This window comes from Dermacentor andersoni, chromosome 7, assembly GCF_023375885.2.
Source record: "Dermacentor andersoni chromosome 7, qqDerAnde1_hic_scaffold, whole genome shotgun sequence".
Classification (NCBI taxonomy): Eukaryota; Metazoa; Arthropoda; class Arachnida; order Ixodida; family Ixodidae; genus Dermacentor; species Dermacentor andersoni.
The window spans coordinates 111,948,360-111,962,301 of NC_092820.1; the positions used below are offsets into that span (position 1 = coordinate 111,948,360).

Sequence of the window (13,942 nt, forward strand, 5' to 3'; positions counted from 1 at the left end):
TTCAACGTGCTGGCACTCAACCCGCCGCGGTCGCCTAGCAGCTATGGTGTTGCGCTGCCAAGCACGAGGCCGCGGGTTCGAATCCCGGCCGCAGCAGCCGCATTTCGATGGGCGCGAAATGCAAAAACGCTCGTGTCCTGCGCATTGGGGGCACGTCAAAGATTCCCAGATGGTCAAAATTAACCTCGAGTCCCCCACTATAGCGTATCTCATAATGAAATGAGGGTTGTGGCACGTAAAACACAGAATTCATTCATACATATTGGCACACGGGTCTATGAGGTCATGCCAGACGGTATTACGCAATCACAACGGCGGCGCGAGACCTGAAATCTTCGACGTGTGAGCAGCAAGTCATTGCACGGCACCGAGTTTTGGAACCGTATTTCTCTCTTGCGTTGATTATTTTATTTACCGCGTGCTTTTTTTCTTAGCTCCCGTGTTTGTAGCGCCGCGACGATGCTTTCCTAAGAGATAGGCATTGGCACACATGGATATGTTTATATTTTCGGTGAACGTTCACTACGACACAATCAGTTTTGCAATGTTATGGCTCAGCGCAAGATGCGTCTTTCTGTCTATGAATTTCCTTTAACGTTGTCATTGGTTCTGTCCGTTGTCTGTTCTCACCGGAGCTTGTGTAATCTGATCGTATGCGCCGCACTAATTATGTAGTACTTTCGGGAAGGCACGCGAGCACTAACAATTACGCTGGAACCTTCGACGATCCACGTATAAAAGATGACCCGCTTGACCTGCAGATAAGGTTTTGGCAATCGACCCATGGGCTCGTCACTAGCGTTCTGCGGTAGTGCAACTTGTTTTCGTGGGCACAAAAGTGGACCCAATAAATTGTTAGCTTCATTACTCGCCACTGAGCCAGTCACTTCTTTACCATCACGACAAGGTGACAAAATGCCAGCGTTTACGTTACGTTTAACAAAAACAAAGAGACGAAGGTTACAGTCACAGGCTTAAATCGTCAATCAAGGTAACAAGTTTACAAGAAATATTAATGTCAACAAAAAAACTTAGCTATTAACAGAACTATTAGTTCAGGTGCTTCTTGAACGATGTTTAAGTAAGAACTCTAAAGCCGCCGTAAGAAAGGAGGCTGAAACATGCTTAGTTTAACTAGAATACTCCGTGCTGACTAGGTTTCAGTTAATGCGGAGCAAGCTTTTTCTTCCTAAACACTCCAGCACAACGAGCCTGTCCAGAAAATTGTGTTTGAGTACAGCATCCCTACATGTCGCCAGGGTCGCGCTTGTGCAGCTTTGCGCTGTAGTAATTTCGTTAATATTCTCTTACATCGTGCTACGGGCGAGTTGGTGTGGCTGCTCACTTTGAGTAATGGGGCTGAAAGACTTAGAATTGCAGATGCATTCGCATAATGCGGACTCTGGTCACAAGGTGCAAACATTACCTTGGTGGTAATGGCGGTAGAAAAGAACTGGGCTGGGGTTTTCCCTGTGAAAAGTAAAGCCAGAAATATGTAGCCTCACACGCGATCATTTGGCAATAAGTTTGGAGTCGTCCACCCCAGCACTAGCTGCTCTAAGCGCAAGCGTTTCCGAACGGACAACGGCTGGCAGAACAACGTGCGGCTGCTGCACTGGATCGTTGTGGCGAAGATGATAAATGCATACGTTGGAATAAACGACTGAAGTTGCTCAAGCATATCGGGAGGGAATGCGCACAAAGTGGCTGTTGGAATATCGAAACAAGTGCAATGTTGAACAAAACCTTCCGAGAACCAAGCACACTCAGTCGGCTCAGTCAAGCGCAGGTTCCGTATTTGATAAATTTTCTAGAGCGATAGCTCTACTGCTCCAGGTACGAAGACAGAAAACGCCTCGTTCCGTAAATCTGACCTCCAAGCACAGCCAAGATCAAACTGGAACTTAGCCTGCCAATACTGGCGGCTACAGCGCAAGCCGCATAGGTGCTCGTATCTTCAATGTTGTCTGCTATGTGTACAAAGTGCGCCCAGTGCTGGTAGCTTCGTATGCGCTGTGCTTTCGACGCTTAGTTCGCATTGAAGCCAGACGCAGCGAGAACGTCAATTTCCTGGCTCATGTTGCCGCGCCGAGCAGCGTCTGTCTGTGTTGTCTTATGGTGCAATTAGATAGGCAGTAGTTGCTGACGGCGCCGAGCAGCGTCTGCGTCCTATCCCAAAGCAAGCAAAACCGTGCTATCGCTCGATCAACTTGCTTTAACCGCGTCCAACCACGGCTATTATTTGACAGGGAAAAAAACAATCAGGGCTGGCTTCAGGGATAGTTGGCCTGCAAAGGCTGGCGGCGTGACGTAATGCGCTTCCTAGTTTCCTTCACGGCGAATGTCGTGCTACACCAACGCTGGTTGGACGCGATTTGTGTAGTTCCCAGAACATTCACTTTTATGTAGCACATCTGTCCACCAAATCCTGTGGCACATTCGCGTGGTCGTTTGAGAGTTCTCCAACCATGCTACGAAAATGGTGAAGAGCAGTTTTAAAGCTCTTTTACAAAAGTAACTGCGCATGGAAATGATGATCCTGCTTCCTTATATTTAGCGGAGCCCGCTTGTGCTATCGTTCCTTCATTGCCTTAACAATCCCCAATTGCAGCAGCAACTTTACAACCGTATTTGTGGAATGTCAATCTTGATATATCTTATACCCCTGTCACACTGGGCGTTTAATGTCATTCGAACCGAATGCATTCGCATCGAATGACATTATTCGGTGGCTACACAGCGATATTTAATGTTATTAGCACCGAATGACTTCCGCAATCGAATCAGTTCGAGAAACTCATTCGGCTTCACACTCGGAGTGAATGTGTACTCTCAACCCCAGAATCAAAGCAAAACATGACGAAGCATTTGCAAACTGAAGACCGCACTCGTATAGAAATAACGTTTACGTTTATAGAATAACGTCTACGTGTTTTAATGGACTTGTTACTTTAAAGAGACAAAATCTGTGCGGCAAGCTGCCGCAAAATGTTGTTACTCTCCAGCTCAGCAGCGTCTGGCCGCCGCCCATGCCACCGCCACTCTGCTCTTCGGCCATGGAACGTCTAGTCGCTTCCTCCGATTATTACGCCTTGCTGGTATTGCAAAGTACGCCGCAACTAATCACTTCACCTCCTGTAACTTAGCCTCGTCGTCCAAAGTCACCATGTCAGGCATTTTGTTTGTTTTCAATTTATCGGCTACTCAGGTGGTTAAGCCTTGTTTTGGCTTATAATGGCATATAGTGGCTTTATAGGCATTAATAAAACATTTTTTTTTCAGTGAGATGACGTCCCAACAATATATTTAAATATACGGATTGCTTATGCAAGCATTTTATACCTACCTTGTTCTACTTTAGTTGCCACGTTTCTTTCGGAACGATCGCCATTGACATCGCCACCGAATGACATTAATTTTTCGAGTGTAGCACCTCCGCGGGCGAATGACATTCGTTGCACCGAATGCCATTAGATTCGAATGACATTAAAGCTCCCAGTATGGCAGGGGTATTACTTTATTGCGACAGCAGCTATACGGACACTTCAGGCGCATTTCTGTCGTCGCCGTCGCCGTGAGGTTCTGCATAAAGTCGAAGGCCGGATAATATCGTCGCCATGCCCCATATGCTGTACGCGCGAGTGAAAGCGTTCGAGGATGAACCGGCGATTGGGGCTCAATCTCGCGTACGCAACGAAGAATCCGTCTTCCGTCGCGCGCAAGGCTCCGAGGGGGGGGGGGGGGGGGGTCCAGGAGGGGAGCGTGTTTTGCTCCGGGCCGCTCTATCTTGAAGGCCATATGCGACGGGGACAGATTGCGCCCGTGCGTCGTGTTTTCTCGGCTTAGTTCGCGTTGATGCGAGACGCAGCACGAAGGTCAAGTCACTCGATGCTGCTGCCGCGATTCCTCACTCCAGCGTTCTCACAGCGAGTTTCAGCGCTCCTCGAGTGAGATGTGTTCATGTTTGCTTGTGCGCGCCTGATACCACCCTTCTTAATTTAGTTAGTATGACTATGTTTACAAGTTTATACGGCCAATAAAGCTACTATACTCACTTCGTACAGCTGTCCAGGGACCCTTGGTGGTTCAAATAATTACGGAGTCCCCCACTACGGTGTGCCTGCATCATAATGAAATGGTACTTATTGGCACGTAAAACAGCACAATTAAAATATGTTTAATTTACTGTCGCAATCGACGCTTCGCCTTTCTGGCGAATCTGCCACTTTTCTTTATTTTAGTATATAATTTAGCAGTATGCCCTAAGCAGCACGATCTTTTCCGCAGACGTGCCGTTCGGCTGGCCCGCCATCTACCGGAAGGCGCTGGGTAGGGATAACGTGACCCCGTTCACCATCATGCTGTGCATGGGCGCCAGCTCGTTCGTGTTCAGTGTCGCCATCTGGTATCTGGAAGCCGTGCTACCCTGGACCAACGTGGTGCCGCTGCCGCTTCACTTTCCCTTCATGGTGCGGGCGGAAATGTTCCAAATTTACGCTACTTAGCGTTATTTCGCTACATAGCGACCTGTATAACGAATGGATATGTGCAGCCAACGAGCAACTGAATTTGTCGCGTGTGAACGTGCCCCCAGACGCCGCGAGGTCAGTGAGCTTGTCGGCTTTGTTAGGCGTCGCCACTACAAGGTTTCGACTAGTTAGTCGAAAGATGAAATTAGCACTATTTAGGGATTCAGTAAGAATTGGCGTTTGAAGAAGATAGGTTTGTTGCAAAGCGGTTGACTGCGAGCAGTGGACAAAAAAACTACTGGACAGAAGCAATATCATTACAGGAAGGGTCCACCATACAAGCGTTGATTTCCGCACAACAGTTGATTAGCGCACTAATTAAAAAAGTGGGTGCTTATTCCTGGGTATTGAGCAACTTATGCTGACTGGTTAATGGAACTGTTCCGGACACATGCGTTCCTATATTGTGCAATTAATGCGTTGTTCATAATTTATTAGCTTCTTTTAAATTTTTCTTGTCAGTGCACTCCGCCTCTAGAGTAATCGAGCTCGAGCAATGGAATCGGTGCGATCTGTCTCTAGCGATTCGAACGAACAACTTTGTTAGGATCCGAAGCCCGCGTATACGGCCTATGTTCTCTTGTTTTGAAAAATGATGGAAAGCACATGGGAATGTGTTGATGGGGGGAATAAGATGGAATATTACTGGTGGAAAAGTTAACCATATAGGGCTGAGGAGATAACGTTAGCTGAATTTGACTTCATTTTCATATCAATATTGACATTTTTAAAGTTCGTTTCATCTTACAGTGTGCTTGTCCAATTCCGGAATGATTTTATTCTTAAATAGTTGTGTTTCACGCCCCACGTAACTGTAGCCGGAGGGTATTTTTCCTGAGGTGCAGTTCTATAGGTTTTAACGCGACAGCGTTAAGGGCACCGTGTCGCAGGAAATCCGGTGTCGGCGTCGTAGCGAGCATTATCATTCTGTGAGGAAGAACTGCCGTATATATTTAGGTATATGTGTATGCGACGCCTTGTTATATGGTATGTGGTATGTCTTGTCCTACATTCGTGTCTTAGATTCTTGACAAAGTTGTCGCTCGGAATTTTGAGAATGACAGCCCACAAACAAATGGCGCAAAACAAAACACTGACAGCTTATGCTTTTTACGTTAAATGTTCTCAAACGGAAATTTTAAAAGTACGAAACGACAACAGAAGGCTGAAAATGATGCAATTTTTAGGCGCGGCCGTGCACTGTATCCGGGATGGTAACCTTCGTGCATAACGTTCACCGCCAGCGTTTCCCGGTAAACGTTACGCTTACATAAGCTGTAGTTGCCGTGAAGCGTGAGACGCAGTCAGGGAACACTGATCGCTGTCAATCGCCTGCCACTCTTAAAGGTGACGCTTCTTCTCATGAAGCCATTTTCGCCGTTCTTGTCGTTTCCTTTTTTTTTTTTTAAGTTTTACTGATGCGACACCTGGCTTCCCAGATAAGGTGCTCCTCAGCCGACATCGTCCATTCATGCAATCAGGCCACAAAGCTTATGCGTATTCGGTTTTAGGTGATTATACCTATTCGTGCCAAACTAAACACGACTCTATTCTATTCTAATGAAAACTGCGCTTCAGATTGTCAAAATAGATTTCCTAATGGGCAAGCGTGATGCATTTCTCGATGACCGACGCGTGACACAATCTGCTGTCGTCTCCGTGCTTCGGCAGGCGAGCTATTGGAACGTGATCCAGGAGGAAATCAAGGTGGTGGGTAGCCAGGAGAGCAGCCACTCCCAGGAGGAAGGCCAGGAGAACTTCGAGGAGGAACCACGCCATCTGTTGCTCGTGCTAGAAACCATCGACCTATGCAAGGTTAGGAGTCGCAGTCGACTAGCTTTCTTTGTTCTGATAGCAACTATATGGACCCTCCAGGCGTATTTCCGGCATCGCCATCGGCGTCGCCGTGAAGTTCCTTATAAAGTTTAAGTGCGAGTGCGAGTGGAAGGGTGCTAAGGTGAGGAGAGAAGGGTGGTGGAGCCATCTAGCACGTACTAGGTTAAGAGGCGGGAAGGAAGCGCGCCGTCTTCCATCGCGCACAATGCAGGATGGGAGGGGGGAGAGTGCGACGTTCCACTCCAGTGGTGGATGCGTACGGCGTGGCTAAGCGCGATCATGAAAGCCATCTGCGACGGGTAAAATAGTCAACACGCGCCGAGTGCTCACGGTTTATTTTAGGCTGTGTTTTCGCCGCTTAGTTCGTGTTGAAGGAAAACGCAGCACGAAGGGCAAGTCGCTCGTTGCTAGTGCCGCTCATGCTCACGCCAGCGTAGTGACATCGAATGTCCGCGGTCATCGAGTGAGATGTGTTCATGTTTGCCTATGCACGCGCGATACCATGTTTTCTTGTTTAGTTAGCGAGCGAGTGTTTTCAACTTTACACGCCGTGTAAAACTACCACCTTTATTTCGTATAGCTGCTTAATAATTTGCTACCGCTATCGATGATTCACCTCTTGGGCTACACTGGGACATTTTCCCCGTGTTACTAACTTTTGCAAGGCTAGCACACTTCTAATGCAGTAGCTGCTCTGAACACGAGGTGTGTCAAGGCGCGAGGTTATAGTTAACACACCATCAACCTATTTTACCCTATTTATTTATTAACCTGTTTTATTTTATATGTCGTCCATCAATCTTTTCTCACTCATCCGACTTCATGCTGTTCCTGCAAATTGTCTTATTACGCCACTCCGCCTGATCCCTTTGTGCCATTCGGGTGTTTTTCCTTTTCCTTGATACTTCTTCTGCAGCCCTCCGCAATACGTAGCCTCGCATAGCAGTACACAGCGGTGTCTTTGTCGTGTTGTTAAACGTCTTTGGAACACAGCTCACGCAGACCTGAAATCTTTTTACATATTTTTAGACTACATTTCACACGATTTAAGGCAATAAATATTTAAAGGCGAGCTGACAATGCCGTGCTAGTAGGAGGTGCGGTAAAACACGTAGTACAGATGGTATGCAACGCATGTTATACATGGTACATAGTCAAACCGTTTAGGTCGAACAAATTGTACAAGGTTCGCAGGGAGAACTTACGGTTATTCGGCCCGCTGAGGTGGAATACGTCAACCGCCGTACGTTGCTTGAGTGACAAATTGCAATGTCTCGGTGGCTAATTAAAAAATACCTGCTAATTAACTTTCTAACTGTTGACTTTGAGGCACGTGTCCCAATTGAGAAATTGAAGCCAAGAGTAGTGCCCTCACGTCTTCCTTTGTGGAAATACTAAATTTAGCGCCGTTTTCGATACAATCACCTTCGAAATCTGCTAAAAAATGCATTCCTGTTAGTTAGGATTGTGGGGAACTGTGTGAAGTACGCTTTTGGGAAACTGATGGCTTGAAATACCATGTATATTGCACAGTTTAAGGCGAGGCGTCTCAGAAAGTGGTCATAAGGTCGCAATTTCTTTTGACTAAAAATTACTCCACTTATGCTGATTTCTTATTTCGCAATTGGAGCATGTGCCATAAAGTCAGTTATTTCAAAGTGAACGAACCTTTTTTATTGGGTTCATACGCATTGCGGAACGTCGCGCACAGAAAGTTCTCCTCTTTCACAAGTGCTCCTAAACCATAGAAAAACGCGGTGGGTCACGGGTAAAAATCTATAAGAACTAAATAAACGATGCAGTATGAATTTGCCTCCCGAGAATATATAGAAATAGATGCAGAAAAGAGAGGAAAGGCAGGGAGGTCAACCAGACTAGCGTGCGGTTTCCTGCCCTACACTGGGGGAAGGGAAAGGGGGAACAGAAAGAGGGAATTCCAGAGAATAAGTTCGTGAAGCAAACGCAACGTTGTGTCACCCTTTTTCTTGTCTGTTCGATCTAAAATGCTTGTTCCGGTAGCGCCCATGCAACCTTGACACATTCAACGCCATAGACTGGCATATCTCATCAGTACCCTATATTTGTGAAATAAAACCCCACCCGACGTTGTATCTAGGTGGCTATAATGACGTTCCGTTGCCAACATCGACTGTGCGGGTTCGACCAAGAACACGGCGGCCTCAGTTCGATAGGGGTACTGAACAAAAACGCTCATGTTTTCAGATTTAGGTGCATGTTGATGAGCTGCAGGTGGCGAAAATTAATCGTAATTCATCCACATCGCCGTGTCTCATAAGCCGATCGCAGTTCTGGCACGCGATTCCCCTGCATCTAATTATTTAAATTTTACTTCTATTCACAGTCTATGCGGCCTCCCCATTTATCCTCTCGATTTCACTCTTTTAAGGGGTTCAGTACAGAAGCATTTATATACACATCGCAGGTGTTCCGTAACAAGTTCGCAGTGGATCATCTGAACATGCGACTCTACTACGGCCAAATCTTCGTACTGCTGGGTCACAATGGCGCTGGCAAGACCACCACATGCAGCATGTTATCCGGTGAGATCTCATCTTCTTGCAAATATTTATTTGCGAGTAAACTAAGTGTGCTTTCCGCTTACGATAAGCGATGATTCGCGTTTGAATTAAATATCTTATGTCTGTGAGGACTCCTCAAGTGTGCCGCTTTCTTCCTCAACCGCAGCTTTAATTTTAATCATTGTATAGAAGACTTCGCCGAGTAGCATTAGTCGCAATAATATCTTGCTGCAAGCTATTCCTTTTTAACTTGAAATATAAGGGAGGTTTGTTATCGAAAGGTTCTTTTTTTTTTGCTTTCAAGCAGAGATAACAGTACACTTCACGCACTAAGCAACTCCTTAGGCTTCATTTTTTTTACGTTATTTGCCGCTACATAGTAAGCCTGCAGATCTGGGGATCTTGGTGGAACACAACGTATCGTGACATTTCTGCAGCCTAATGAATAAAGCCTTCTTTGCGTCATGACATGTTCTTAATGTTTTGTGTAATAGTTCTGCGGAAACCCGCAAGCTGGAGATAAGTAATTTTACTTCTCTCCACCTTGCGGGTTTCCACTGAAATAATACACCAACATCTTGCCTTTGCTTTGAGTTGTTCACAAATTCGACTTCACCCTGCCATCTGCTAGGCGCCTGGTTAGCTCCGTTGGTAGAGCGGCTGCCCCGGCAAGGCGGTGGTCCTGGGTTCGAGTCCCGGACCAAGACGAATGTTTCTTCAACTGCGAGGCGTTTCATTCGAGGGACCCGAATGGGTTGTAATTGTAGCAATTGCTACGATTGGGTGGATGTCTCACTTTCTTCTAATAAATGTTCTCAACGTTGTTCCTTATGCTGCTTATCATCAATCCTGTGTCCTTTACTATAAAGCGTTCTTCATTGTAAAATTAACGAGCTTTCTGCGGGTGTTGAGCTGTATTGTTTTACCTATGAGAAATAAGTTGCACATTTTTTTCGATACAAAAAACGCATAATTACGAAATGTGCACAGGATTTTTACGACCGACGTTCGGCACGGCGATCATAGAAGGATTCGACCTCCTCAAGTACCATGACGACTCGCTGGAAAACGTACGCCTCTGTCCCCAGAAAGACATGCTGTATGAGGACATGACGCTCTACGAACATCTTTATTTTTTCGCCCTTGTGAGTGCTTCGACGATTTTCTTTTCCGAATGCAGTACAGTTTTACCATGTGTTTTCACCAAATGCGTTGGAATTTCGTCGCTAAATAGGGAAGCTGCGGTAAATTAATTATTTCTCCCGGATTACTTTTACAGTAGAAGCACGCATTTGAAAAACTAAACATCAGTGTAGTAATTATATAATTATGCTAATTAAAATATTCAACTTTCTAAACAAACAGCCGTGCGATTTGTCCCAATGGAAGAATCAATGGAAGCGAGCCATCTGAGGAGCTGATAAAGTTTTCCAGAAGTGAAAAATGTTGAAGCCCACATTTTTACAGCGTAACCTGGCCAGTTTTACGCAGAACAGCGAAACGGAACAGGCGATGAGCACAACTGCCACGCCCTTAGTAGACGCCTATCCAGAGACGGCTATCCAAAACTGTCGCCTCATCGTCAGGCGAGCATGAAGCTAGCACGATCACGGTTTGGTCAGGATGATCGCTTGGTGCTCGCTCGTCTGTGATACGCAAGCAATCTTGGATCGGCGTCTACTAAGAGTGTGAAAGTTTCCATCTTAATTCGGCTTTTCGGTTTTGCTTCTTTTGTGAAACTGGCCATATTTGGAACCAGTAATGAGCTTGTTGGATGGCGCTTCAAGTTTTCTGTTGGGAACAATCAGATGGCTATGTTTAATTTAGTCAATCAATTAACTGAACTTGAATAGTTACATTTTATAACTACTGCATCAAATCAATATTAAATATGTTCCTCTGTGGGGAAAGTAATCCCCAGGAAATCATTTAAGCACGTCATCTTCCCTATCTTTAAAGGAATTTCGAATACATTTCGTGAGAAAACCGGGTGTGCAGGTAGGGGCCACGTTCTGGAGTCTGCTTCTTTATTATATCATATGAGTGCAGTTCATGCGGTACGGCCTTTTAAAATCCATCTGTCTTCTCAAGGATAAACGTAAGCGATGGGGAACGAAGAGGAGCACGGCAGAAATTTGCACGTAGAACGCACACCCTAGCGTCAAATTTTCGAGTGTAGATACTTACACTGAGTATGAAAGCCATTTGAGCTTTATGACTAAAGTAACCTTTTTACAGTATTTAAAAAAGGTGAAATTACTGGGCAAGCAGGCTTGGCAAACCAGAAAAGTCGCAATGATGAAAAATTGGGTGGCGAAGCCGCCTTGATGTTCCCACAGCAGCCAACCATGACGTAATAACCTTTGATGGCGTCAGCTCGTAGATGACTAAATGATCGGTTAAGGTGGACTGCATTCTGTTGTGAAGAAAAAACAAACAAAGAAAAGAAGTTTTGAGAACTGTTGTTGAACCATAATGTTCCAAATGCGGAAGGAAAAAAATAATCTGAAATGGGTGACGTCACACTGACGTACCGACGCGTACGTTCCCATACGACCTCTTAAAAAAAAAAACGAAACATGACCATCATTTTCTCCTTATATAGCGGTGAATAAATTAAACAAAAATATTGAATTTCAAATATAGCTTAATCTTTTGTGTCAAACACGACGATTGCCATTCTTGACTTCACTGCTTGTCTCAGGCGCCGAGGTCTTTCTTAATTAACATTTCATTTCATTGAATTTCATTATATTGCACCTTAAAGGCCTAGTTATCACATCAGAGTGGGCTTGTTCAAGGGTAAGCGTAATCTGTTTCAATGCAATATACACATGCAAAAAAAAAAAATTACGAAGAGAATAGATTAGCGAAACTGTAGAAGATATTCAGTAACGAAAACGCTACAACAGATATAAATTGCATGTTGAGTGCAGGGTAAATATACAGCAGTTAATAGGGATAAACTTAGTATATGCAGGCTGTCCCAATTATCACGCAATAAGATTTACAAACATATGCAAATGCCATGTAGCTGCACAGAAACAAGGTAATGCTGCTTGCCGCCGCATGAGGATGCTCAGAATATATCTTGCATTCCACCTCATTACATGATTCGTCTCATTTATTCAACTTCCCAAATAATATAATCAGATTAAAAGTGTCAATGAGCAAATTTTAGAGCAACATGAAAATCTCCCAATGCGGCTTTTTGTCGGCCTGTACGTGCTACATAAAGGTCTTTCCTAGCGTGAAAGCAGGCCGTGAATACACGCGAAATTGCCGCGTGACTGGGCGCTCGAAGATCAGCCAAGTCTAGTAGTGTACGACGCCGCGTGTAGGATGTAGGTTGTACCACAGTTTGGTCGTCAAGTGACTCGCTTTCGGGCTGGAAGTGATACCACATGATGCCGTCAATGAGAATTTGGTTCCTGCGTTTCTTACCAATTTCGCACCTACGTGTGTCTAGTTCACGGAATTGAATCGTCGTTACCTCGTTACCGTCGTCATCGTTCTTGCTGCTGTCGGCAAACACACCCACTCTCGCGTTGTATTTCACTGTTGCGTCTCGCACAAGAATACTGCACTTACAGTAACACATGTGTGAACCTGTTAACGCATTGCGAAACAGTGCTGCATAGCAAAATGCCTGAAAAATGATTCGCATAACGTCGATGCTCATAGTGCGTGCGATCTCCACAATTTTTTTGTTGCCGCATACACAAAGCGTTCACACTAAAATTATTCGGATGATGATTGAATTCTGCTTTGAAATTTGGATCGGAATAAAGTGTTTTACAGCGGGGACAAAGTCGCCGGTATTTGGTTGCTGTTATAAATCCTTAAAAGTAGATTGATTTGAGGTGTGGGATATTCACGATATTGTGCAATAATAATTACTGAATAATTCATAAGCTACAAATACATTAGTGCTGGAGAAGTGTGCGATTCGAGATCTCCGTGTAAAAACTGTGAAGAAGATATCCCAACAAAAAAAAATTATGCAGAAACCATCGGCGATGATTGTCAATGTAAGCGAATAGCCTTAACGAACGGACGAACGAGCGTGTGGTTGAGTGACAGTCCACCCTCTGTTTGCCGCCCATCCCCGCAACAGCACCCGCCCTCCCGCTCGTACCTTCCTCGGCCTTCCCGCAGTTCTTTCCTGGCTACCGTGGAGAGCGAACGCGCTCACGTCTCGCTTTACTTGGTGCATGGGCGGCGTCAGCGTTCGACGGAACGCTCACCTGCGCGTGCTGTCTGTTTTTCGTGGGTGAAAATCCGATGTCCGCACGCCAAGTTTCATCCTAGACGCGAGCCCTTGTTTCTCCCCTGGCGGAACGATTTCACCTCCAACAGGTGTTGGTTTCCACCGCTTCCCTTCAAGGTCGCACCCGCATTCAGTTTGCGCTGCGCGCGAAACGTCTCTTGTTTGCGACGGTGCTTCTTCGGATGACTGGAAATTATTATTGTGTTGTTAACTGTCGCGTCAGCAATGTAAACACGAAAGATTTCATGCCACCAGTGAAATTCTGCCGATTGACAAGAAAATGCACGGAAAAAGGAGACGACAGGCATGGATTACTGTGGTGCGCTGAACGAAGTAAACAACTGGCAAAGGAAGCGATCTCGTTCAATGATCACTCGTGCGTGAATGCCGTTTTTTACATTTAATCCACACGAATCTGATGATTACTGGGTATATAATCCTTTAATTCATATAAAAACTTTCAGCTTTCTCGTGTTTCGTTTGTGTGTGCGCGGCCCAAGAATGGAAACCACTTCACTTGCATGCGCTAGCAGTGGCCGACGTTTACGCATGCCGAAAAATTGAATATATGCACTTTGCATTGAACATGACCGGAGTTCATTCCTACATCACCACTGCACTGATCCATCAATTTCCAGGCCGTTACACGGCCGCGTCTTGGTCACGCCGGCATTGTTGAAGCAAAAATGATTATTAATACTTTTAACTTTCGTAACTTGAGCACTTTTAAAAAATGGCCAAGCTATTTACATTGCTGCCTCTATTAT

The 13,942-nt window shown here is 45.3% G+C and overlaps 1 protein-coding gene across 1 annotated transcript in view; it reads left to right on the forward strand.

Annotated features, from left to right (window-relative positions):
• Window positions 1-4,285: 4,285 nt before the first annotated feature.
• The window catches only part of LOC126534702 (phospholipid-transporting ATPase ABCA3-like), a 33,506-nt gene continuing 23,849 nt past the window's right edge, over window positions 4,286-13,942 (forward strand). The window contains exons 1-4 of the mRNA XM_050181955.3: window positions 4,286-4,469; window positions 6,201-6,344; window positions 8,809-8,926; window positions 9,896-10,050. Of these exons, the coding sequence (XP_050037912.2) occupies window positions 4,359-4,469; window positions 6,201-6,344; window positions 8,809-8,926; window positions 9,896-10,050 (528 nt within the window). The 5' untranslated portion in view covers window positions 4,286-4,358. The remainder of the gene's footprint in view (window positions 4,470-6,200; window positions 6,345-8,808; window positions 8,927-9,895; window positions 10,051-13,942) is intronic.